General features: G+C 39.5%; 1 protein-coding gene across 3 annotated transcripts in view; it reads right to left on the bottom strand.

Annotated features, from left to right (window-relative positions):
- Nucleotides 1-1957: 1957 nt before the first annotated feature.
- Nucleotides 1958-27193, bottom strand: part of SLF2 (SMC5-SMC6 complex localization factor 2) — a 38294-nt gene continuing 13058 nt past the window's right edge. For all 3 annotated transcript variants that reach the window (XM_079977421.1, XM_079977420.1, XM_079977419.1), the window contains exons 4-20: nt 24845-24902; nt 23233-24194; nt 22215-22294; nt 21227-21331; nt 19209-19376; nt 18077-18179; nt 16032-16107; nt 14609-14750; nt 14184-14289; nt 13144-13320; nt 9443-9540; nt 9254-9338; nt 8265-8390; nt 6669-6746; nt 6078-6164; nt 5574-5642; nt 1958-3777 (exon numbers count right to left, since the gene is read on the bottom strand). In XM_079977421.1, coding sequence (XP_079833547.1) covers nt 3733-3777; nt 5574-5642; nt 6078-6164; nt 6669-6746; nt 8265-8390; nt 9254-9338; nt 9443-9540; nt 13144-13320; nt 14184-14289; nt 14609-14750; nt 16032-16107; nt 18077-18179; nt 19209-19376; nt 21227-21331; nt 22215-22294; nt 23233-24194; nt 24845-24902 — 2565 coding nt within the window. In that variant the 3' untranslated portion in view covers nt 1958-3732. The remainder of the gene's footprint in view (nt 3778-5573; nt 5643-6077; nt 6165-6668; nt 6747-8264; nt 8391-9253; nt 9339-9442; nt 9541-13143; nt 13321-14183; nt 14290-14608; nt 14751-16031; nt 16108-18076; nt 18180-19208; nt 19377-21226; nt 21332-22214; nt 22295-23232; nt 24195-24844; nt 24903-27193) is intronic.

Here is a 27193-nt window from a genome sequence, read left to right as displayed (position 1 = left end):
TATGTTTTCAAAAAAAGGACAGTGTTCTCGAAGCTACCAGCATATCCAAATATAGAGAGGTCCAAGTTTGGTTCCAACACCAACGCCATTCCCTACAGTACACCTTGAGTCATGCCAGAGGCCTGCGGCCTGGAGCTGTTTCAAAAGGCCCACTGCAGCTGGCATCCTAACCCTGAACAGAAATCGGACATGGGGGAAGGGCAACTTGAGACACAAACTGGTGCAATTTTACACATATTCCAGAATTCCACCAACAGTCCTTTCCACCAACTGCTGATGCTCTTGTTGAAAGAGAAGATTTTAGACTGTGTGCACATAAACACAAGCAATCAGGAGCAGAGACCAAATGTCCAGCAGCATTAAATTGAAAATTAACTGGTTTTGTAAATAGAAGCTGCTATATTTATATACACTGAAAACCCAAATAAGGAAACAGTAAAGGCTGCACACCAAGAAGCAGAAGGGCCTCACTATGGAAGAGAGGTAAAATCACAGATACAGCTAGAAATGTGACAGGAAGCCCTGTGAAAAAATTGAGTGGGAAAACTAGTGTGTCTTTTTCAAGCTTATCTGAGCATTTTTCCAAACTCCTTCTGACCAGCTTCATATTTGTTGTTACTTTGTAGCAGAGGATACCTTGTTAATTGGCTTTTTTCTCCCCAACTTCTTTGGTTTTCTGTGAGAACAGAAATTCCCAAGATAGGCAATGTTAACAGAGAACTTAATATATCAAACACCACCTTTTACACAAAAGACAATGTAACAATTGGTCTATGTCTGGGATAGCCAATGTAGTACCCTCCAACTCCCATCATCTTAGCCTGGTAACATATGGGTTGCTAGTGTAAGTTAAGAGGTCCTTCCATAGCTCCCTGGCAATCAGCACTGGAGGTGGAACTTGGAACTCATCACCATGGAGTGGAACTTGGAAAAGAACTTGGGAACCTATGCATTTAAAGAAGCAAACAGATTGCCCACCGAGGGCCTGAACACCCTTATCACTTGATGGAACACCTCTGAATTCAGCTCCTGTTCTGCCTGAGCCAGATGCTCCAGCTAAGCCAATCTGCCCTTCTGTTTGCTGTCCTGCTCAGATGATACGTGTGCAAGATTCTCCTCTGCCCAGCTGAATAGTATATGAACTTCCTTCAACAGGGTCTGGCAGCTTCTTCCCCTTGGCGGTTTACACATACCTTCAGAGTCATGTTGTTGACCCAAGCTAAGCTGTGGTCTTGGAGTACCGTAAGTCAGCTCCAGCCAGCAGATGGAACAACTGGCCTCCTGCACAGACCACTTGCATTAGCCTAGATCAAACAAGCTCCCCAACCCCAGTGGCTCCCATGTGTGGTCACTTGCACCATCCTAGTAAGGTCAGTCACCTCCACTGTCCTACCCCCCAAAAGGACTGTGTCAATCTATCACATACATGAACAAGAGACAGAAAGAGAGAACTGAAGTGGAGATGTGCTTGAAGCTACCTTCATGGAGCAGGCTGGACAATAAACTGGGGAAGGTTGCTGTCCCCCACATAGGACATAAATAAGCCTATTTTGCATTTCCCTACCTTCTGGAGCAAGTGTGAAAAGCAACCCAACTGAGGATATCAACCTTCACTGTAGGGAAAAAACCACGACACCAACTCCAAATATCTGCTTGGTACATAAACAGTCTCCAGGATCAGCAAGTCATAACAAATTCAAGAGAGCATTGGTAGCCCAGCAGTAGCATGCCTATATTGCAAGCTGTATTGTCTGGGGGAAAATGAAATTATTAAGCTAGGTACATGTACAAGGGGAAACTACTGCAAGATGACAAGGTAGCATTTCTGGATTTAATCATTTAAGATGAGATGCGTGCTGCAGTACAGGAAAGGTATGGTGCTCAGAATCTCTTTTGCCTGAGTGTAAGGAATAATGCTGAAATTCATATTCACATATAAATTTTAGAGACACACATGATTATTTTATACTTTATTCTTACTCTTTTATCTCATTAAAAAAAGTGGTTAAACTGACCTGGATAATTCCAAGTGTGTTTGAAAAGTAATACAAATAGTATCTCTTCATATAATACACAGATACAGTAAAGTGGCAAAGAGAGAGCAGGCATATTTGTACTTTATAAAGTCAATGTGAAATGTTTATAAAAAGTTATATATGAGTATATTCAAAAGTACAAATAAACAACAAAGGAGGCTTTTAACTATAGGCCAGGATCCAGAGAAGTATGCACAGTGTGCAGGCACATTAGGGCTTTCCCCATTTCTCTTCTCACTGTAGCCCCTGGCTGGAAAAGCCGCTCCTTTAGGTCAGAGGACCTACCTTCCACAGTAGTTCTTGATGCAGCACAAGGTGCTGCAGGTCAAAGAAAAAACGTCAGTGACGCCCCCACCTGAGCAGAACTGCAATCTCCTTGCTCACAGGGCTCTCTGGACACTGGCTGTGGAATGCAGGGTCTGTAAAATACTCCCCATTACAAAAAAGAAATAAAAGAAACTAGTCCCCTTTGAGGTAGCATTTCCCACCCAACCTGTGGGATGTTGGGGTCCAACAAATTCTGAACAGCACTGAAAGTGTGAAATGTTTTGATATAAATTGAGTACAAACTTTCTCCCATTAAAATCAATGACAAAACTCCCATGGATTTAACAGCGCTGAACTGCTCCTTGACTAGCAGTCCATCTTGCTTTATCAATCTATTTTGCATACTTCTGCTTAAAATGCATAAATAGGATTAAACACAATGCCAAAAGTGTCTCCTCGTAAAAATCAATTATCTTAGACTTATATTACCTCTACTTCTTTATATTTACATTTTAATTTCTGTTATGATCTCCAACAATTTGTTTATTCACATTTATGGCAGTGCATTCAGAAAGCATTCAGAAAATCTCCCTCTCTCCTTATAATTTATTGGCATTAAGACTGAGATGCCCGTGAAATATTCACAGCTACACACAACTCAACTATAGTATCTATAGTGGCATGACCAGGAGAAGAAACTCTTCTCTGAATTCATTTACATTTCCAAACAAATTAATTCCCCTAACTATTGACTAACAGATCTTTTGTATTAGCATGTAATTTTGATGCATAGTCTAAAACCAAGTATGAACTGCCATTAATCTTTTTAGCTTCCTTGAAAACTTAAAACTGGGCTCACTAGGTGGCATTTAAAGACACCCAATTGCTCAGGCAGCTGAATGTGTCTACAGGTGAAAGGCTGCAACACTTGGTACACTTACTTTGAAATAAGCTCCAAAGGAAGCAATGAGATTTGCTTCCAAGTGCATAGAGGACTGTAGCTCAAGTGTTTCCCCCATCACTTTCTAAACACAAGGGTCACTTTAGCACTTCCTGTCAATTCCAAAACAAATACAGCGGTTTCTAAACTTTGCTTCACAGTAGGAAATATACAGTCCTGTCCTTTGGCAAAATGCAACAGATATATTAGAATAGTTCTATTTTATAGTAACAAGCATGACAAAAAATAAAAACTACCCTTACTTTTAAAATATTAACTCTTTATCAAATCAATCTAAACAGGATAAGACATGTTAAAAGATTCTTAATTACAAACATTGTTCAGTTATTAGGGAAGGACAAAGTAAGAATCATATAAAATATGTGGAAGTGATATCCAGATTACTGCCATTGTTCTTCTTAGGCCACGCTATAGTCTTCATCCTTTTATTTTATTGGCCATACTGTCCATTTTGAAATTCTCTTCAATCTATCCATTTGAAGCATCTGGGACCCAAAAATCATGAATCTGCCCCTACGATAAAAATAAATTGAACTTCAAAATTGGTTTAGACCAAAAAACAAAACTTTACTTAATTCAATAGCAGCCCTATATAAGACCAAAGACATGTATGTACAGATAACTTGCAATTTATGTACATCCAGCTTTATGTGCTTGCAAAAATACTAAAAATCAATAAAACGGAGGTGGAAAGGGGGGGGGGCGTCCAGGAAAAAAACGTTGGCACTCCCACTTTCCACTGAACTCAATGTTCTGATTATACATGATTTTGGCTCTACATACTATCCCCAGAACGTATCTCCAGTATAAGTTGAGAGTCAGCTGTATCTATATATTCCAGCACCTGTTTCCACACAGTGGCCAATCAGATGCCTCTAGAAAGCCCATGATGAGGTCATGAAAACAATACAATAGTCCTCTTCTGTTTATACTCTGAGTGTGGCATGCTACCTCTGAATCTAGAGGTTTCACATAGCCATCATTCTTCTCCTTGAATCAGTCAAATCCTCTTTTAATGACCACTACCAATGACCAGTACCACACTTTAATTCATACCATAGAAATACTTCATTTTGCTTGTCCTAAACCTAATGCAAATAAATTTCATTAGATGGCTCTGAGGGGAGATGCATGAACCCCTTGCTCATTTTTGTTGCCCTTTTCTGCACTTTCCCCAACTTTACTGTATCCTTTCTGAGGTGAAGCAACCAGAACTTTACACAGTATTCCAGATTTGTATAATGGTATTATGACACTGGAACTTTTCAGTTCCTTTCCTAATTATCCCTAGTGGCACCTTTCTTGGTCTGTGGTATTCATTGTAGTTGAGCTTCTATTAAATGTGGTTTTTACCAAACTTCTCATTTGAGGCAAGTTTCTGCTTTTGAAGTAAAATGTGACCATATTGGACTTCCTTGGCAATTGTCCACTTACATATGTGTTGAATTTGGTAGCACTATGGCCACAGTTACCAATTGGTTCAAAAACACATATCTCACAGCAGATCCTGGGTGCCACTTTAGGAATAAGTCCAGGGTTGTCACCTTTCTGGCTGGTTACATGTCCTAGGACACAGTCATTTAGGATACCTCCTTGTCACGACTGAAATACACACGCACTCAGTCTATGTGAGGATAACTGAAGCCACACATTAGTGCAGCACTTTTTCCTTTGCATGCCTCATTGATTTCCTTCTACATCACAAGATCAGCCTGAGCATTTTGGCCAGGGGAATGATAGTATGTCCCCAGTTCTAAACTAGTTTTGGAGTTCTAGCTTGTTGGAATTTATGTCCTCTTTGACATACAGAGCAACACAGCTTCCAGTTTAAAGGCTTAACTAACTAAGCATTGTAATCTAACTAAGTATTATATTTCTTTTCAGTAAGGCAATTTCTGTCCCTTTGCACGTTTACATTTTCAGCTTGCACAGTGTTAATATTTCTATGCTTCTAGTCTGATACTTCAGGGCATGCGTGAGTGATGCATTCATCTTTCCAGGCACATTTGCACTAATTTGTTTCTGTAGCCAATGAATTACACTTCATTATTGAATAATTCCAGGCTGTTACAGAATGGTTTTTAATATATATATAATGCATGCTACATACCCCTCAAGCATTATTTTGACATCCAAACTTCTATTAGCAAATCTGTAGAGCTGCTCACCTCTTAGAAAAGCAAACTTATTCATTATAATATGCCACAAAGACACCCTTGCAGAAGTCTGTCATTACCATTACATTGAAGACTTACAATATTTCTGTAAATCACACAGCAATGTGAAAAGCTGTTTTAACTGCATAGTACCTGAGTAAGCCGAGAACTGTGAATCATTTGTTGCCATTTGCTGTATGTTCTAGCAACTAAGTCTTTTACCTAGAAAGAGAAAACAAACTGATTGAAACCAACTGGGGGAAAGGATGCTTAAGGGTGCAATCCTACATACTCTTACCTCGGAGTAGGCATCATTAAACACAGTGGGGCTTACTTCTGAGTACATAGATGAATCAGATACCTAGGGCTTACATCATCATCTGCTTCAACCTTATTCTCATCAGACCTAAAAATGCAGGACTGAAGTGCACTCTTGCAATTTAATAAAAGTGTGAGAAGCAGCCCTGAAATCAGCATTCAGGAGTCCACAAAAGAAAACCCATGCCCTGGCCAAGATAGGATGTTGGAGTAATGGAAGCAAACTCCTCAAACGTGCAAGGTTACTCATATTTGACTGCATATAAGGAAGGGGGAGCAGAGAGAGTCCTCACAATAACTCTTACCTTCTGGGGATTAAAAAAGTACAAGACTACTCACCTTAGTTTTATAGAACAGTCTAACATCTTCTCTAATATCACATTTTACGTGTTTTTCCAAAGTAGTGCAGAGTTTCACCAGCCATTCCTAAATGTGAGATTAAAAGAGTTAATTTTCTCCTGACCAAATGTGTAAATAATGGGAAAAGCATTTCAAAGTGACATCTTCCCTAAAACTTAAGTTATTATCTACATTTTCAGTAATAGTATGATTTTAAAAGTATTAGGTGTTACTTAGAGAGTTATAGTTACATCCTGTCTTTCCAATTATAAAAATCTGTAAGGTGACCAGGAAACTAACAATTTGAACAATAAACACCCCCAAAATAGGCTGTGTATTGGGGAAGGGTATCCTACACTATATAGGGCATTATTGCACCTAGAAAGAAACTAGGAACCCATGCAGCTAAAATGGTTCATGAGCACAGTTAAATCTAAAAACAAACCTTTTACCTTGATGAGGAATGTAACCCCAGCCAAAACCAGGAGACCACCATTTCCATGAATTTGTAGTATAAGCACATACATACTAACTTTAATTTATTTCACAACATTTAAATATCACCTGATTGTATTACAAAAAATTACTTACCCTGTGGTTAGAATTTGTAACCTCAGAATTGCTAGCTTCCCTGACCAAGTGAAGAAGAACATAGGCCAGATAGTATGCCTAGAAAATGAACAGAAAGTATTCAGCCTAGGTCTTAGTAGTAAGGATGCTGCCAACTTCTTTGAGGGGAAAACCAATCAGTTTTCACAAAGAAGGCAGTTCAACTTTTGCAGATGCTCAGTGAAAACTGAACAGCCTATACTGTTTACCACTGCTTTAAAAATAGCACTGAGATTCAAAAATTACCAAAGTATACCAACAATGCAAAATTGCAGCAGATTTACACATTCTGCTCTTAGTAGTCAAATACTTGTGTCTTACCCCTTTCAACTACCCACACATCAATATAAATTGATTAAGAACTGGTTCTTAAGCAGCAGGTGAAGGAACAAAAATCAAAAAAACTTTTAAGATAAACCAGGAGTTAGGTGCAAATATGCCCAGACAAGTAAATCAGTTTATTCACCATTTTTTGAGCAAACAAACTGCACAAATATGGGACATTTACATAGGTATTTGCATACCTATGCCAGCTTGCCAGCTTTATTGCCAGCTTGTAATAAAGAGTCTATGTGTAGTGTGAAAGGCATGTATTCCTGGAATGAGAGCAATTAGTGTTTGCTGAAGCCATAAGTTGTATAGAACACATTTACAACAAAACTTAAGCAGAAGAGTCTATTATAACAAAAAGTTGTATCACACATACTGCCAATTCCTCCCCCCGACAACACACAAACTGGCATCCAGTGTACCACCTACATGGTGGTCACATGTGAACCAGCCCTTGGTAGTATTAAGGACAATTTCCAGCATACAGTGGTGTTTAATGTGACTTTGGTGAGTAAACAAAATGAGTAGGCAATAATAAGCCTTTTCTTTATTGTGGCTTTAGGGGCTTGCTGTAATACAAGAAAGGTTATTAACACAGCCCAGTCTATACCTCTTGATAGGTCACAGCCCAAAAGAAGGCTTACAAGGCAATATTGTATAGTGCAACATAGGGGAGCTCTCATCCTGGACTGTTCCACAAGCTGCAGAGGAATCAGCACCTATGTCAGTCTTGATATCTGGGCACTCATTTTAGTAGGAGAAGACACTGTTGGGAAGAGTGACTGATACATTTGTTGTTATCTGGAGTTCACTTTTGGCTCTAAGTGTGAATCAGTTTGATCTTGATAGAGACACGTTTTTAGGTAGTCTAAAACATGGACAAACTCTGTCCTAATAATTTCTAAAATGAGATTGGCTAAGATAAGCAGTATGTTCTCTGCTGATCTGCTCAGGAGCTTTGTTAATCTGCTGTGGTCAGAGCAAAGAACTTCGAGCATATTATATTATTCTGCCCGAATGGGTAATCAATACAATAAAAAAGTAGTAACTCCCCTGCACACACATACAAAACTTAGCCCTTTCTCTTTTCTCATCCATTCACTTCATCCCACCTTGCCAATGCTTGCCTTCTGAGATATGAGCATCTCCTAAACACAAATAACCAACAACTCAATGCCCATCTGGTTCCCAGCCTGCCTTAAGTTTGACCCTGGGACCCTGCTTTCCAGGAATGGTGTCTGAGATTACCTCCGGTTCATATTGACGAAGAAAAGACTCTTCTTTAAGACCATCATGGTGTCCCACTGTCTCAGATATTCTCTTTAACAGATTTGAAGGTTTCATATTCACTAGTTCTTTACACAGAAGTGACATCTATGTAATCCCAGGAAGAAGGGGGGGGGGGACAGATTAGAGAGGAGCACAGCTTACTAATACTTCCTGGCTTTTGGCACCATTAAGAAGAGAAAGCCTAAATCATTTTTAAATACAAAAGTTTGGAGGATAATTAATGTATGTGAGCTCTCCCAAATTTTTATTCATGCTCATAGATCCTGAGAATTCTTGGGTTCTAGTTTACTTTGAAGTTACATGAATCAAGACAAACATCTTATTGGGAGTCATCGAGAATGAGAAAGAGAGCAGGAGGGACGGTAACAGCAAGCAGAGTAAAGTTGTACTGATGAGCAGCAGCTCTGGGTAGTAATCCAAACAAGATGGGTGCACATAATTTGAGTTTATTTTATCAAGAAAAGTGACAACATACATTTTAAAAATAGAATAAATATACCAAGACAGCACTGAAGCAACTCAAAAGCTTGCAGAGGAACAGAAGCAGCATGTTCAAAATAGAGTAGAGAGGATTTCCCTTAGAACTGAAGGATGCTGAAGTCAGCCTCTAAAAAGCAGAAGGAGCTGGACACAATTTGGAATAAACACCTCTTTTAGTTTGTGACTTAAGGAAGCCCTAGGATTGGTAAGAGCAAAAATACTCTGTCCCTGAATGAGGGAAGCCTAGTTATCTCTATGTAAATAGCAAAAACTAGGTTTCCCTTGTTCACAAAAAGGAATACAAAAGGAAAAAGGGGTTGAAAGAAAGAAGAGTTCTTCTGGGATTTTATGCCCTCCCAAGGAAAGTCATGCAAGCTGCTTATGATCATCAATGTCGATCATGGATTAGAGGAATAAAGGTAACTCTTAAGAACTCAATATATTAATAAAGTAAGTTTGTACAGTACCTGCTGGTCATGGCTGCTGGGTATTTTCACATGGGTTTTAAGAAGCTTCAAGATTACTACCAAGCTAAGATGCCTTCTTATTTGTCTGAAACAATAACATTTAAATAAAGATTATTTTCTACAATGTAGTGGTTTCTCTGTGTGTTTTGAAGTGACATGCAAAGTGAACTGTATTGCAGTGAGGCTTACCTTCCTCGTGTCATCCAGTTTGGGACAAACTGAACCAGCCCTAAGAGATCATGATGGTGGCTGGACAGGTAACTTATTGCACGGCATAACTCAGGCATCTTACAAGCAAGACAAGAGAAACAGTCATTAGTAGCAATTAAGAGCAACTGCAAAAAATCTAAAAGTTTCAGTGCAATGCACACAAGAGTCAATGGCTATCCTTTAATAATGGTATTGGTGAAGGGGCTTGAATAACTCAGAGAAGCTATGAGCTATGCCGTGCAGGGCCACCCAAGATGGACAGGTCATAGGGGAGAGTTTTGACCAAACGTGATCCACCTGGAGCAGGAACTGGCAAGCCACTCCAGTATCCCTGCCAAGAAAACTCCATGGACAAAGACAACAGGCATATAAAAGTTATGACGCTGGAAGATGAGCCCCTCAGGTCAGAAGGCATCCAACAGGCTACTGAGGAAGAGTGGAGGACAAGTACAAGTAGATTCAGAGCTGATGAAGCGGCTGGGCCAAAGCCGAAAGGACGCTCAGTTGCGGATATGCCTGGAAGTGAAAGGGAAGTCCAATGCTGTAAAGAAAAATATTGCATAGGAACCTGGAATGTAAGAACCATGAACCTTGGTAAGTTAGATGTGGTCAAAAATGAGATGGCAAGAATAAATACTGACATCCTGGGCATCAGTGAACTAAAATGGACGGGAATGGGCGAATTCAGTTTGGAGGACCATCGTATCTACTATTGTGGGCAAGAATCCCGTAAAAGAAATGCAGTGGCCCTCATAGTCAACAAAGGAGTGGCGAAAGCTGTACTGGGATGCGATCTCAATAATGACAGAATGATCTTGATACGAATCCAAGGCAGACCTTTTAACATCACAATAATCCAAGTTTATGCACCAACTACTGGTGGTGAAGAAACTGAAATTGACCAGTTCTATGAAGACTTATAACACCTTCTAGAAATGACACCAAGGAAGGATGTTCTTCTCATTATAGGGGATTGGAATGCTAAGTAGGGAATCAAGAGATAAAAGAAACAACTGGCAAGTTTGGCCTTGGAGTTCAAAACGAAGCAGGTCAAAGGTTAATAGAGTTCTGTCAAGAGAACAAGCTGGTCATCACAAACACTCTTTTCCAACAACACAAGAGATGACTCTACACATGGACACCACCAGATGGGCAGCATCGAAATCAGATTGATTATATTCTCAGCAGCCAAAGATGGAGAAGCTCTATGCAGTCAGCAAAAACAAGATCTGGAGCTGACTGTGGCTCAGATCATCAGCTTCTTATAGCAAAATTCAAGCTTAAACTGAAGAAAGTATGAAAAACCACTGGGCCGGTAAGGTATAATCTAAATCAAATCCCTTACGAATACACAGTGGAAGTGAGGAACAGGTTTAAGGATTTAGATTTGGTGGACAGAGCGCCTGAAGAACTATGGATGGAGGTTTGTAACATTATACAGGAGGCAGCAACAAAAACCATCCCAATGAAAAGGAATTGCAATAAAGCAAAGTGGCTGTCCAACGAGGCCTTACAAATATCGGGGGAGAGAAGGCAAGCAAAATGCGAGGGAGATAGTGAAAGTTACAGGAAATTGAATGCAGATTTCCCAAAAATAGCAAGGAGAGACAAAAAGGCCTTCTTAAACGAGCAATGCAAAGAAAGAGAGGAAAACACTAGAATGGGAAAAACCAGAGATCTGTTCAAGAAAATTGGAGATATGAAAGGGACATTTCGTACAAAGATTACCATAATAAAGGACAAAAGTGGTAAGGACCTAACAGAAGCAGAAGACAGCAAGAAGAGGTGGCAAGAATACACAGAGGAATTATACCAGAAAGATATGGATGGCTCGTACACCCCAGGTAGTGTGGTCGCTGACCTTGAGCCAGACATCCTGGAGAGTGAAGTCAAATGGGCTAATAACAAAGCCAGTGAAAATGATGATATTCCAGCTGAACTATTTAAAATTTTAAAAGATGATGCTGTTAAGGTGCTATACTCAATATGCAAGCAAGTTTGGAAAACTCAGCAGTGGCCAGAGGATTGGAGATCAGTCTACATCCCAATCCCAAAGAAGGGCAGTGCCAAAGAATGCTCCAACTACCGCACAATTGCACTCATTTCTTATGCTTAAAATTCTACAAGGCAGGCTTAAGCAGTATGTGGACCGAGAACTCCCAGAAGTGCAAGCTGGATTTCGAAGGGGCAGAGAAACCAGAGACCAAATTGCAAACATGCGCTGGATTATGGAGAAAGCTAGAAAGTTCCAGAAAGACATCTACTTCTGCTTCATTGACTATGCAAAAGCCTTTGACTGTGTCAACCACAGAAAACTATGGCAAGTTCATAAAGAAATGGGAGTGCCTGGTCACCTCATCTGTCTCCTGAGAAATCTCTATGTGGGACAAGAAGCTACAGTTAGAACTGGATATGGAACAACTGATTGGTTCAAAATTGGGAAAGGAGTACGACAAGGCTGTATATTGTCTCCCTGCTTATTTAACTTATATGCAGAATTCATCATGCGAAAGGCTGGGCTGGATGAATCCCTAACTGGAATTAAGATTGCCGGAAGAAATATCAACAACCTCAGATATGCAGATGACACAACCTTGATGGCAGAAAGTGAGGAGGAATTAAAGAACCTATTAATGAGGGTGAAAGAGGAGAGTGCAAAATATGGTCTGAAGCTCAACATCAAAAAAATGAAGATCATGGCCACTGGGCCCATCACCTCCTGGCAAATAGAAGGGGAAGAAATGGAGGCAGTGAGAGATTTTACTTTCTTGGGCTCCATGATCACTGCAGATGATGACAGCAGTCACGAAATTAAAAGACGCCTGCTTCTTGGGAGAAAGGCAATAACAAACCTAGAGAGCATCTTATAAAGCAGAGACATCACCTTGCCAACAAAGGTCCGTATAGTTAAAGCTATGGTTTTCCCAGTAGTGATGTATGGAAGTGAGAGCTGGACCATAAAGAAGGCTGATCACCAAAGAATTGATGCTTTTAAATTATGGTGCCGTAGGAGACTCTTGAGAGTCCCATGGACTGCTAGAAGATCAAACCTCTCCATTCTTAAGGAAATCAGCCCTGAGTGCTCACTGGAAGGACAGATCGTGAAGCTGAGGCTCCAATACTTTGGCCACCTCATGAGAAGACTCCCTGGAAAAGTCCCTGATGTTGGGAAAGATGGAGGGCACAAGGAGAAGGGGACGACAGAGGACAAGATGGTTGGACAGTGCTCTTGAAGCTACCAGCATGAGTTTGACCAAACTGCGGGAGGCAGTGGAAGACAGGAGTGCCTGGCGTGCTCTGGTCCATGGGGTCATGAAGAGTCGGACACGACTAAACAACAACAACATGTTATAGGATACAATAATGCGTTCTTGTAATATCTATGCTTACTTTTGAGATAAAAATTGGTTACCATGTTATCTTCACTGCCGCTGTAGCTACTACTTCCACTACTACATCTACTACTTCTTAGACAAAAAAGAATATTTCCAATCAGTGTCTCCAGTACAAGTAGTATTTATCAGCAAATGACTGGAATTTTAAAGTATTATATTTCTTTTGGAGCTCAACCAAAGCAGCAATTCCCTCAAGGCATGGCTAAACACACAAATTCAGGAGGTTTTGGCAAAATTATGCTCAATTTTACACAGATTACACTAAACACTTATTGATGCAGTTACCTTGGTATCCCACTCTCTGATATTTTCCAGTAGTTTTATAACAAGGCACTCCAAGTCCACTAAGGGAAATTGTTTCAGCTCTTTTGCCAAACTCAGTTTAAGCAGCAGCAACAGCAATATAAATATATCTTTGTCCGTGTAACCTTCTGGGTACATGCTTATACAGAGTCGCAGAAACTTAAGGGGAGAAATGAGATGATAATGACTTAGAAGAAGTTTTAGCAATATTGAATCTAATCTCAGTTGCATATTACAAGTGCAGACAGTGTTTATTCATTTGATGTGAAACTTGCTAGGTTTGTCTGTCCTTGAACCTATCAGGGGTCAATTTCTGCTAACTACCAATAAGAAACAGACAGCTCATTGAAAGAACATTCTTTTTTAAAAGCTTTAACAGTCAAGATCTAGCTACTAAGTTTAGCTGTCCAAAGTGTTTACTCTTTGTAATATGGTGCCAGATGTTTTGTGTGTGTGTGTGTGTGTGTGTGTGTGTGTGAGAGAGAGAGAGAGAGAGAGAGAGAGAGAGAGAGAGAACGAACAAACTGAAGATGACACGGATGATACCCTCTGACCAGCAGCTGTCAATCCAGCTGTAAAATTCTGTTTACAGCTAGATTGACAACTGCTGGTCAGAGGGTATCATCCGTGTCATCTTCAGTTCTCTCTCTCTCTCTCTCTCTCTCACACACACACACACACACACACACACATCTAGCACCATATTACAAAGAGAAAACACTTTGGACAGCTAAACTTAGTACTTTTCAGCCCCACTGATTTCAACAGAATTAAGTGGATGGCTAAATTTCTCATCCTTAAGCAAGAAATGCTTAACTTAAGTAGATTGTACTTCCTATTTTAAGTACCTTAGAAGGATATATTGCCCATAACTATATTTTATCACTACACAAATGTTTTGCTTCACAGCTCAAACTACTTGCACAAGTGAATCATGACTATCACCAGCAATCACCACATATGCTTCTCTTATACAAGAGAACTTTCAAAAACAGGAAAAGGAGTGGGGGGGTCCCTCTCACCTTGGACATATTGCAAAGGTTGGTGTCTATTAGATAAAAGATAGGAACCGAGTTTCCAAAGATGTCTCCGCTTGGTTTTTTCTGTATAGTCTCACGCATTTCAGATCTAACAAAAAAGGATTTCCCCCATTAAATTTGTTACACTTTGGCAAAATGAACTACTATAAAAAGCTCTGCCTTGGCACATTTGTAGGACATTATAGAACATAAAACTTAGAATGTTGTTTGAGTCTACATCTTGAGGTCTCAGGGCAGAGGAAAGTATGTATCAGGAGACAAAAAAAGATAATAAAAGCACAGCATGAAATCCCTACTTAAATGCAAACCACAGAAACATACTAATCGGAACCCTACAGAAGTGGCAAATATTTCTATGGTTCCCTAATGAATCCATTGAAAAAACTGATATGATGCTAAACACTTACATTATATCATCCTCAGAAAAGTTAGGTTGAAAATCTTGCAGAGGAAACAGTGCACTGAAAGGAACACCCATATTCAGTAGCACAGTTGCTATATCAAATATTGATGGAATCCACGGCCTTGGCTGGTCGTTGCTAGCTGAAGCTGCAGAGAGATAACACTTGGCTATTTATTCGCAAACCAGAGGGACAGAAAGCACAATGAGCATACCAGTGCTAATGTATGGAGTTCCCTCAGACATGAGCTCTGCTTTAAGTAGTTTATTAAGATAGCGGAGGAGACTCAATAGCATTAAGTAAACAGCAGAATGCAACTTGAGCATGGTATGTTCTTTGGAACACTGTAGTTGTGTTTTCTAAGGCAAAGGGTACTATTTTAATATTTTCCCACAACTCTTATACATCTGTGCTACAAAAGCACAATCCTCTTCAAAGCAGCAAATAAGCTGTCAGTGTGATTAACCTGGGAAAGATGGCAGAAAATATATCAACACAGAAAAGATACAGAAATATTTATATAGTCTGTACCGGTCATGGTCTCATAATATACCATATTTTTCTGTGTATAAGACTAGATTTTTTAACCAAAAAATTAGGTTTAAAATTGGGGCTCGTCTTATACACGGGTAGTGCTGAGGGGTGTTCTCCTAATTTGGAGTCTCCCAAAATAGGGGGTGTCTTATACATAGAAAAATACGGTAGTTTTTTTATCTCAACTTATCAAGACAAACAAGATGTGATTTCCTTGTAAATGCACATCCTCATCCCCACATGAACTATAGCTCTACTGCTACTTCAGTGGTAAATATTTTGTACCAGACGAAGGGTATGTGAACAAGGCTTAGGGTGAGATCCTACAACTGACATTTGGTGGCTGAAGAGGCCTTATGTGGCAGTTTAGATACTGCTTAATTGGTGAAGAGGAAGGCTCCCCAGCATGCCTGTAGAAAATGCAGCCTAAAACAGGGCATTCCAAGGACAGCTGAGGATTTGCAGAATCCTAAGACCCCTCAATCCCAATACTCTCCCAAAAGCTATCCAAGCCCTAGAGCTGGCAAGTTAATTATTTCCCATCTACCACAACTGGAAGAAAAATGGCAGAAGAAAAATTAAGAAAAGCAGGCCTTCCCACCATTCCCTGATTACAGTGAGCCAGAAAGGCTTAGGAAGTGGCTGAATCTTCATCACCAGATTGTTGTGCCTAACAAGGAACCTTGTGAGCCACATTAAACTAAAAATAATTCTATTAGATGGTAAAACAACCAAATTACATTTGAATGAATTATGTGAAAAGTGAGAAGACTGTTGCAGGACTTTGTGTCAATGTGTAAAAACTACAAGTTCTTCCCAATGGGTAAAAATTACAAGTTTTTCCCAATGTGTAAAAACTACAAGTTCTTCCTGAAGTTTAGTTTCAAATACTCACCAGTTTTAATTGTTAATGACATCAACGTATCCAAAATCTTTCTTGACAATGAACTGTCTGGATGAATTGACATCATCTGTTTAATTGAAACAAAACTGAAGGTCATCTAAGACAATTAGAACTTTTGCATATTCAGTATTCTTGCATTGTGATGAAGAATTATTGAAATACAGTACAAATGCGATCTGATGTGCCAGAAATGTGAATCAGTCTTACTAGCTAAGAATAGTGTTGATCAATGCAAATAAGATTAACCATTGCTGCTCTAGTTTTGGTCTTTTAAATATTCTTCCAGTTTGCTATACAAGGGGGAAAGTGAAGGCAGCGCTCTTAAATCCTTGACTTCCAAACTGAAAGATATCCTGGGTATTTCCTGGGGACAAGTATTCAGGCCCATAAAGTTTATACATAATGAACTTAAGAAGTTAAGTGTAAGCTTGAGAAAAAGACAAGAGAGTGGGAGAGAATAATAGGCTAACTTCTTTAAAAGGAATGGATGGCAGAAAATTCTTGGTCACAGAGTAAAGCTAAATGGAATCATTTGACAATTTTCAGATATACATTAGCTAAAGGTGCATTTGATAGCATATTACAAAATCAAACACTTCTAAGAAGAACTTCTATACAATACAAGAACTGAAAGGTAATGGTGCTCTAGTGTCTGTCACTGGCTAGGAGATCATTGGGAGGCTGCATCTCCTCTTGCACAGGAAGGGTATGATAGCAATGGGAAGACCAGCCTGGCCACAGAATGAGCAGCTAACGGGAGCTTGCTTTACTTTCCCAGCCAAATAGAACTCTGTTCCAGCCACCCGTTTCTCTGGGATTACAAAAGGAAAGGAAAGGATGCTCTGGATTCTGCTACAAATTGGCTTATAATAAAAATGTGGGGCATAAATCTTTAAACAAAACTGCAATTCTGCCAGATCAGCAAGTGTTAAGAGAGCCCTCCTTCCTATTTACCTCCAATCTATCTTCTGTGAAGGCTCAGGAAGTTCAAATTGCAAAACTTTCTTTTGCAAAAAGAGTTAAGGTTTGGCTCTTTTAGGGATGTCTGAAGTCAATCATATACAGTGGTACCTCGGGTTAAGTACTTCATTCGTTCCGGAGGTCTGTTCTTAACCTGAAACTGTTCTTAACCTGAAGAACCACTTTAGCTAATGGGGCCTCCTGCTGCCACCGCGCCGCTGGAGCATGATTTCTGTTCTCATCCTGAAGCAAAATTCTTAACCTGAGGTACTATTTCTGGGTTAGCAGAGTCTGTAACCTGAAGCGTATGTAACCTGAAGCGTATGTAACCTGAGGTACCACTGTAATAGTCTATTTCATCCCATGTCTTCCCTTGTGTAAATTATTTTGGTATGTCAGTAAAGATACAATAGTCTTTCAAATCTGATCCCCTTTCCTGAGGAGAATACAGCTTTGGTGTACAGAGTCAAACCTTGGCTCCCAAATGCCTCTATTTTGGAACATTTCGGCTCCCGAACGCCAAAAACCCGGAAGTAAATGCTCCAGTTTTTGAACGTTTCTCGGAAGCTGAACATCTGTCGCAGCTTCTGCTTGAGTGCAGGAAGCTCCTCCAACCAATTGGAAGCCGCACCTCAGCTGTCAAACATTTCTGAAGCCGAATGGGCTTCCGGAACAGATTAGGTTTGACAACTCATGAAACAGTGCCAGTATGGAGAGAAATAATAGCCTGGAGGTTGCTGGCAGTGCAGAGAGAAGAGGTAAGCAAGTGATCAACATGAAATGCAAGGCATTTCACATTTCTGACATTAAGTGGCTAGTTTAAAAGTGTGCTCATACTTCTTAAATTAGATAGGAGAATACAGAATGAATTGTAACTGAAAAATTATTTTATATGCCAGCTCTTTAATTCTCAGGATTTACCAACAGCTCGTGCTCCAGGAACCAGGGAGTGTGTGCATGCAGAACATGAGTAATCTAGAAAGCTAAACTGTAAGGTATAAACTAACTGAAGTTCAGTCTAATAAGGCTTCCGGATTCATGATATCCAATGCAACATTAAATAAGATGCATCTTACCCGAAACATCCATTTTAAAATGGGAACAGGACATGGAGAACTGTAGTAAGCTGACAGAAGCAAGCCTTCAGAGATTACAAAAAGCTGCTGTGTTATTCCAGATCTGCAGAAAGAACCACCAAGAATCACTTTCATGTTTTCAAAGTTAACCTGTGTATTAAATCTCAGATTTAAAGAACCACACCTGAAACTGAGGGTGGGATTCACCTAATCAGCCCCTACAGTGGCAGCCCTGCACAAGGATTTCTGCTTGTTCAGTGGTGCTTCTCCCTCCTTCCCCACAAATTGGTTCAGAGGGGTCAGGAGAAACCCACCCCCAACAGCATTTGGGGGAGAAAAGGATTGTTCCATCTGGCAAACTGAAATGCTTGCACAGACTGAACCACAAGAGGACAACGTTGAATTCTACCCAATAACAGAGGCTTTAACAGGAGAATTGCAGCCTCAATTGAGAGACTCATAGGAAATTATTGCACAAGCATATGATGGCCTTTGCTAACAGATTGACATATGATGCAGGTGATGCTTAAGCCAAATCAGATGCAAGAATAACTAGGCTTGTTGAAAAGTGGTACACAATATTTTTCATGACTAAAAGGTAAACACACACACACACACACACACACACACACATATATATATATATATGAAAGAAAATATATATACATATAAAACATAACAATTTCAAACATTAAAATACAGGGTTTTTACAAACGCTTAGACCTCCTTCCCTCCCTCCATAGGTTCCATTTTAAAAATTAGATTTACTGCATCTTTACTCTTATCTATTATATAAACATATTTACCATTAAAACAATTCCACATTACAGTACAAGTGTCTTTACATCCCTGCCAAAGATTTTAACTGTTTACAGTGGTCTTTTAAGTAAATTACAAACTGATCACTTAAAACAGGCACTACAAGGTTGACTGACACATTTCAATAAACACAACCTCTAATTCCGAAATTGTCTAATTTGCAGAGATTAATAAGGGTAGCAAGCATACATTAGGGACAGAAGACTCTTTGATTTTGGCAGACTACCAACTAGCATGCATAGCTATCCATACAAATGATATTTTGCTAGTATGCTACTTTAAGAAAATGGACATTGCTAAAAACCATCCTTACCCGAGAATATATTTTTCAATGGGATTTTGAGGATGAAACCCAGAATTCCTCAAATCAAGGTTAAGATGACTGAAGATTTTCCCAGTATGTTCTACATGAAATATATTTTCTCCTGGGTGCTGGTCAGGAATAGCATCACTGATTAATGCAAATCTTTCTAAAAATTCTCTGTAACACAAAATTACATCTGTAATGTATAATCCTTAAAGTCTGTTTAATAAACAGTTATCCCACACATTTATCCACATAGAGCAAGAGCAGCCAACATCATGTCCTAAAGATGCTGTTAGATTCCAACTCCCATCAGAGCCAGCCAGCATAGCCAATGGTCAGACATGATGGGATTTGCAATACACAGGCCCCCTATCCTTGACCTAAGTCATGGTTAAGTGATTGGCGGGTGGGACATGGAAAGTCCTGGACATGATCCCACTCCCCTCTTCTCCACTGCGCAGGAGAGTGCAAAGTCCATTTTTACTTTAGAACAATCCACAGTTCTAGGTTACTTCTGAACTCATTGAACTGGGATTTGTTCTAACCAAAGTTAGATAAACCAGGATATGATATGAGATTTGATTTGTTTTAAACAAACCACTATCTCTTATTTTTTAAAAATCAATTTTTATTAAGATTTTTAAACATAAATGCAAATATAATAAACAATGTAACATATATCATAATATAATTTCTTAACTTCTTTGGACTCCCTCACGTCTTCCGCTCCCACTTGCATCTTTGTCAATTCTTGCCCGCAATTTATCATCTTATTTACATTCTTATGTCCCATTCATTTAGAATATAATCTAATAGTTCTCCCAAAGGTTTGAGATTTTCCCTCAATCTCACTTATCATCCTAATTGCATCTAATTTAGTGGTGGTCAATTATTTATGATCTAGCCTCCATCTTAACATTCAACCAAATTACAATGCTTTTTTAAATAAATCTTAAATTTCTTCCACAAACCACTATCTCTTAAAGTCTTTATCAAATGCAGAACTATGGTTTGAACTAAAGTGAAAGTTTTCACTCATCATCTCAAACACAAAGGAGGAGGGGGGGAGCACAAGAGCCAGAGATTTGCTCTGATGGTTCCTGATAACCATCCTGAAACATGATTTATGACAGTAAATCATCTGAACCAGTGTTGGGGACTTCAGAATATAGACCAGAATGGAAAAATCCAGGCAGCAATATTTCTTTAAAAAAGTCTTTTATTCAGTTTGAATTTTGTCAGACAAAATCAAAAAGGGGTGCATTCAGGAAGAAATGAGAGAATGCCCACGAACACCAGGGGCAGACAGTTTTTATACCCTTAGGCAAAGCAAAATTTCAGCCCCTTGACCCACCCCTTAAACATTCCCCTTTATGCATAATCATTAAAGCTCTACCAATTAGAAAATTGGTTTTTGCCTCGTTCGGTTCCAAGCTGCATTATACACTAGGTGGCGCTGCGAGCTTAAAAACTATTTGACCTAATTGCTGTTTCCAGGAAATGCTCTGGCCCCCTGTTTATCAGGAAAGGGGGTCTGTGGTTTTAACAACTTCAGGCCTAGGTCTGCATTTCGAATCCTGCGGTGGGCAGACATCCTGGGCAAACAGACAGCTTCTCAGAAACAGCTCAACTACTAGCAAAATCCCCTGACCGCATCCTCTTGCAAACTCGCTGTGTTGCAAAAATATTGTTTTTGCAAGCAGGGGCAAGCAGGGGAGAGAGAGAAATGTCTTTTTAGCTTTTAGTTTGCTCTCTAAGATGGCTTTCAGCTTATAAAATGGCTCCAGCCTGGCTCTCCAAAGTGGACCAAGGTGGACCCCTGGTCCTCACTCCTTCACCAGGCCATGGCCTAACACTACAACTGGCAATCATGTATAGAGGATATAAATGATGAATAAGAGTGGACCCTAGAGAGAAATTAAAGAAAAATTTTGGAAAGCCAGTAGAAGGGTAGATTACAGTGGTCAATGAGACAAACAGTATTTCATTGAGTATAATCACAAGAAAAGGATTAATTAGAAGACCTGTGTTCTGCAGACAGTTCACCATCATCAGAGTCTTCTTCATGTTGACAATTTATTGGAACTTCCCATTTGACTTGCTGTAACTGCTTCTCTAGTTCATCTATCCTGTAATGCAGAGAAGGGTGTTTAAAAAGAACCTTGGCCTCTGATTATAACAGCACATCTTAAAGCAAGTTTAAATATTGGCATGTTTCCTCTCTTATAAACAGGCACCTGGTATTTCTGTTTGTTACTGGAGTTAGAAAAAGCAACATAGAGCAGATTGCTAAAATTCATTGACATGTCCTTTTTCTATTAAAATGTTATTTCATAAGGAATCAATAGATTCATATGTATTCTTTGTACAAACTCTGCAGTAAGCCAGTGTTTCCTATAGGAAACAGCAAATTTAGGCTGTCTGTCTAGGTTTTAAAGGTCAGGACAGTCAATAGGATCTCTACTACAATGACATGGAAGAGAGAATGGTGGATGGAAATAATAGATGGCATGTGAGGAACTAACTTCAAATATTCCCGCTTTTTAAGGCTGATAAGATTTGAAGAAGCCTAGTAACCACTAGAAACCCTGTAACATTAAGCAGGCTTCTAGAACAAGTGTTTTCATGGCTTTCATCAAATTATGTATTGATGCATTGAAAACCATCTCATATTTAAATTCAACAAGTTCAAAATGAAGACAACTACAAAAAAAGACTATAACTTAAGGTAGAAATGGGGACCCTTGCAGACAGGAAGATACTTATCCATTAGTATCTGATGGATTAGAAGATGATTTTCATAGTGCAAAACTAAACAATGCTGATTTTATTTAACTTCAACTCTTTTCTCATGCCATATATGGGGGGAAATAGCCTGCTACTAAGTGAAAGGTGAGTATATTCATTGCAGGCAAGACCAACAAGGGTGTCGTATCATTCTTCAACATAATGTTTATAGAGGGTGATCCTAAATTGCATTACTAGGGATAGGAGACACACAGGCATACATACCTTCTGAATGCTTCCTTCTCCTTCAAGATATCCTCCAGGTGATTCATGTAATGGACATTTTTAACAGAAGGTGTGAAAAGCTGAAACAAAGAGTGAAAATTAAAAATACAAGTATTTTTGTTCCATTAGCTACCACTACTTTGCATGTTCTCAATCACCATTTAGATTAAGGAAAATTTTGAAAACTAGGAAAAATACAAAAAGTATGTAAGTTGTACATCCTCTATTGCAAAGACCACACTGCTTCTTTTTAGCTAGGAAACCACCACAGGTTCCCAAAATGTATAGGTGCAATAAAACAGATAGGTGCCATCTTCACATGGGCAATACAAACTCTCTCAAGTAATATAGATTTTCTGGCGGCGCGCAGAGACGCTGCGGCTCAGTGCTCTCCTTTTGTTTTCAGCGTTTTGTTTTGTTTTCAGTGTTTTGTTTTCATTATTTTTACTTGTTCTGAGTATGTTTGGCCGGGCAAGAAAGATTTATAGCAGGCAGGAACTTCTGAAGGTCGGGTTACAGTGTGAACAAGCTGTGAGAGCTGATTATTTTCGCCCAGATAACGCTCCTGTGGGAGTAGCCAGGCCACCGGGCTCTCCATGGATTACTATGCCTCCTATAGGAAACAGCAAATTTAGGCTGTCTGTCTAGGTTTTAAAGGTCAGGACAGTCAATAGGATCTCTACTACAATGACATGGAAGAGAGAATGGTGGATGGTTCTCCAACCTGAGAACAAGACTTGTGCCTGCAGGCTCACTTCTTGCCTCTCCTCTTGGGTTTCATAGCCTGGTTTATAAGAGTTTAGATCAGTTTCCCCAGCTGGAAGCAACAGGAATTTGAGGGTTTTTTGTTTTTGTTTTTTTAAAAAACAAGAATAAAAGTGCTGAAGCCCAGTGCACAAGGAGAAATGTGGAGTAAGAACAGAAGCACATGATACAGCATGGCTTATTAGCCTCAGATAATTACATCTGAACCATTCAAATGATTTCCTAAACTAAGATGAGCTTTTTAACCACTTACAGGAATCTTCTGTGATGGACTCATGGTGTCTGTTTTACCACTTTCATCATTTCTCTGTTCTGGGTTTTCTGCAGATGGTCTGGCACTCTGGGCCAGTATTTGGTCAAGTGGCAAGAGAATATCTTCATCACTGCTGTCCATATTGCTGTCAGAGTTCTCAACATCACTATCACAAAAGTGACTTGGTTTTCTGTTCAAAATACATGCCCTTGGGTTGGAACCTTCATTTAAATCAGATGAAGAGCTAGAGATGGTGCCAAGATCCAAATCTTCTGATGACAGAACATTATCTTCCAATAATACAGGTTGCTCAGAATTATTTTCTGAAGGTAAAGTAGAAGTGAGAGGCGGATGAACTGTCATTTTCAGTGCTTCACTTGAACTATTATGCCGAATGTGTGGTTCAGATTCTGTTGACTGTTTGGAAAATATTTTTTCTTGACATTTAATGGATTTATAGTCTATTTTTTTAAACAAAGGAAGCACCTTTTCTAAATAAAATTTTGGGAATGTCTGTAACTGACTGTCTTTGGCATCTGTAATTTGGATTTGGCAATCTTTATTTGTTGTATCCATACTGTTATATCCATTTTCTTCAGTATCAATATATTCTATTGAAAGAGGCAAATTACTGTCAGGTGGAGTCATAACCTCTACCTGCAAGTCAACATGAGGAGACATTCTGTTTTTTGAGCAGTCAGAATTATGTTTTTCCAGTGAACTACTAAAATTGTGTTTTTCAGACCTATGTATATTGGACTTCTTTGATTTTTTCAAATCTGTTTCTAAAGATTTCCTTTTTCGTTTTCTGGAATATTCTTTATGTTTTGATATTCCCAACAAAGGTATTGAGTCAGGGTGTACTGATGGGCAGGTCTGGCTTTTTCTCATGTTAATCATTTCATCAGAGTCCCATCCTGAAGGAAATTCTGCTTCTGAAGCTTGCATTGAAGAGGATTCAGCTGTGAAATGAAAATGAACTGAAATTATTATATAATGCAAGGCCTCTAAAATAGTGGTACATCATGGAAAAAGTTCTGTTTGATTAGAATGTCAATGTAACAGAATGTTCCAAGGGATGACAGTGGTACCTCGGAAGTTGAATGGAATCCATTCTGGAAGTCCGTTCAACTTCCAAAGCGTTCAGAAACGCCAAAAAGGACGTTCGGGTTCCACAGAACATTCACAAACTGAACACTCACTTCCAGGTTTGTGGCGTTCAGGAACCAAAACTTTATAGATTCACAAGGCCCTTCAGGATCAAAGGTATGAGTATTAATCTAGACTGCCAACTAGGCCCATGATGTCGGTGAGTACTGTTGACCAGAATTGTTTGTTGGCCTTGTCCAACAACATCTGGAGGGCATCCCCACATTGTCTACCCTTGATTTAGAACATCTTAAGAAAATAAAGAGCTCTTCAAGCTGTAGTCCTATGCACACTTACCTAACAGCAAGCTCCACTGAACATAATGGAACTTACTTTCATGTAAATATGCACTGGATTACTGTATGTAAATTAGTTACAACTGGAGCCATCAATAGGGGAGATACTGCAGTGCAGTAAGCTACTTGTTCCAATTCTTCTACATCATTAGCTGCTATGTTCATACCTGAGGAGGATTCCCGCAAAGTAGAGTCTGATCTTTTTGTTAAGAGACCTCTGGTATCCTACAAATAAGCAGAGACAAAAAAGATTTGACAATGCCTTAAACGGTATTACTGCTTTATGGGCACAGCAAACAACTCAACTCTTAAGAGCCACCACGACTATTTATTTGGGACAGTGAAAATTTTCATTTGCAGTCATGGGACCCTAAAATATATTCCACATATTTTTCTTTTAGAACGCGTAAATGAAGCCAAAAATGACACGCATAGGTCACCTGAAAACTTACATGGCCTTTTATATTGCTGAACTACAAGGCCAAGGATGATGGGAGCTGTAGTTTAGCAACAGCTGGCGGGCCAATGGTTCCTCACATCTGATGAAGGCAGGAGCTATAGATGGATCTCTAGTACTTACTTTTCAGCTATAACTACTATTGCTTGCCTTTGCATGCTCTTACTTTTAGGCAGCCCAAGCAAGCACACTGATAACTGAGGATCGGTTTCAGAGCTCACTCCATTATTTCATACTCCTCAAACTACTGCTTGTATTGTGGAATCAAAAAAGCCCGATATATGCTTCTAGTGATAGTTGTGAGAAGGTATTGAGCTTGATTCCACACATGGACCTGAAGGAAATGTGCAAGACTGCTGAACAGCAGAAGACTCAAATACGAAAAAATGGCCACATTTTTTAAAATGAAAAGCCTAAACTTAAATAGATTTCTTTTGCCTTTGTGCTAAAAATGAATGCTGATATGTGGCCCTGCAAATAACTACCTGGCAGTAATCATACACCATGCTCTTTGTTTCCCTCTCATGTGGCCAGGGCTCTCTCATATGCCTATATGATTCCAGTAAATAGGATGTAGGCACACATATGATCCTCATAGAACTGGCTTGTTTAATGCAAGACAATACTATGGGGTTCATACATCTCTTCATCCCCAGAGCAGGAAGGATGTGGCTAACCACTTAAATGGCAGAGATATAGCAAATGCTTCATGATTATGGCTGCATATAAACACAACCGTTTTCTTTATAACTTTTATATAGATATCTTAGCTCTAAAACCTCAGAAGAAAAAGCTGTTTTGTCCAGCTTGGCTAAGATTTCTATGAACAAAGCACACACATGAAGTGTAAAGTGAATTTTCCAAGTCACGAGGAACTCTCTCAAATATTTTAACTTATCATTAATAATGGATTCATTGATACAGACTTCAACCTGGATGTTGACACAGGAAAGGGAAATTGCATATTCAGGGTCCTTCCACGGGAGGGTGTTCTCACAAACAGGGTATTTAGATCAATTTTTTCCTGTGTGTGCCACTGACATACAAAGTGTACATGTACACACACATTTTCCCTTTTAAAAATCCCCCAGGGAAAACCCAAGAGCAAATGTTACTGTACCAGCATGTGTCACAGTAGACAAAATTGGAAGTATTGGTGGGGGAGTTCTTTGCTCGCAAGAGGGGGCTTGATACTGTAGCACAAATATATTCATTTCCACCATACTCTGTTTCATGCATTCTACTGCTTTTAATTTCCTATAGATCATCCAACCCAGAAACATTTTGAACACTAAAACCAGCTGGTTAAGGGGCCTCCTTGCAGGGCACCTCCCAAACAGGCTGCCACCACCCCAACCTGGCTACAGCCACCATCATTCTTTCAGCTGCCCAGTAAGGTCTCTGCGAGCCACATCCTGTCATCCTACTCCATCTCCTTCCTCACACTGCTTAGCAACCATTGCCAACTTTTGACCCTGTTTATGTCCTCTTGGGGGGCACACACGTGCGCACGCACGCGCACACACACACACACACAGATTTTGTGCAGGAGCAGACATATTTAAATCTTCCATATTAAAAATTAAAGAGAGGCTGATGTAGGTACTATGCATGTGCCTTCAGAATGGGGCAATCAGTGAACTGCTTTATTTGGGCTGCCAGAAACAAAATGGCAGAGTGATATCACCACACTCATGAAAAATTGCCCACCCCAAAAAAAGCGCTAGGGTGCTTTCACACCAGCACTGACTTCAAATGCAGGCCATTCATTTTACGTAACTCATGGACTTTCTGAAAGGGAAAATCCAACTTTTTTTTATGACATCATGTGTACACCACAAAAAGCTTCCTAGCACGAACAACACTGTGTTTACAATAAACTATCATGTGGAAGCATCCACAGGTCATTTTAGCATAACCGGCCAAGTTTGCTGTGATGATTGACCCTTAAGTTTCTGACAGCTCATGTTGCGTTTAAGGAAAAATGTAAACTTATGCACATTTTCAAATGCAAATGATATGAACCAAGATAGTTACAACCTTCCAAACAGTAAGGTAG

This window comes from Podarcis cretensis (genome assembly GCF_951804945.1).
Source record: "Podarcis cretensis genome assembly, chromosome: 5".
Taxonomy (NCBI): domain Eukaryota; kingdom Metazoa; phylum Chordata; class Lepidosauria; order Squamata; family Lacertidae; genus Podarcis; species Podarcis cretensis.
Note: the sequence above shows the minus strand (reverse complement) of the source record. Positions and strands in the feature narration are given on the sequence as shown.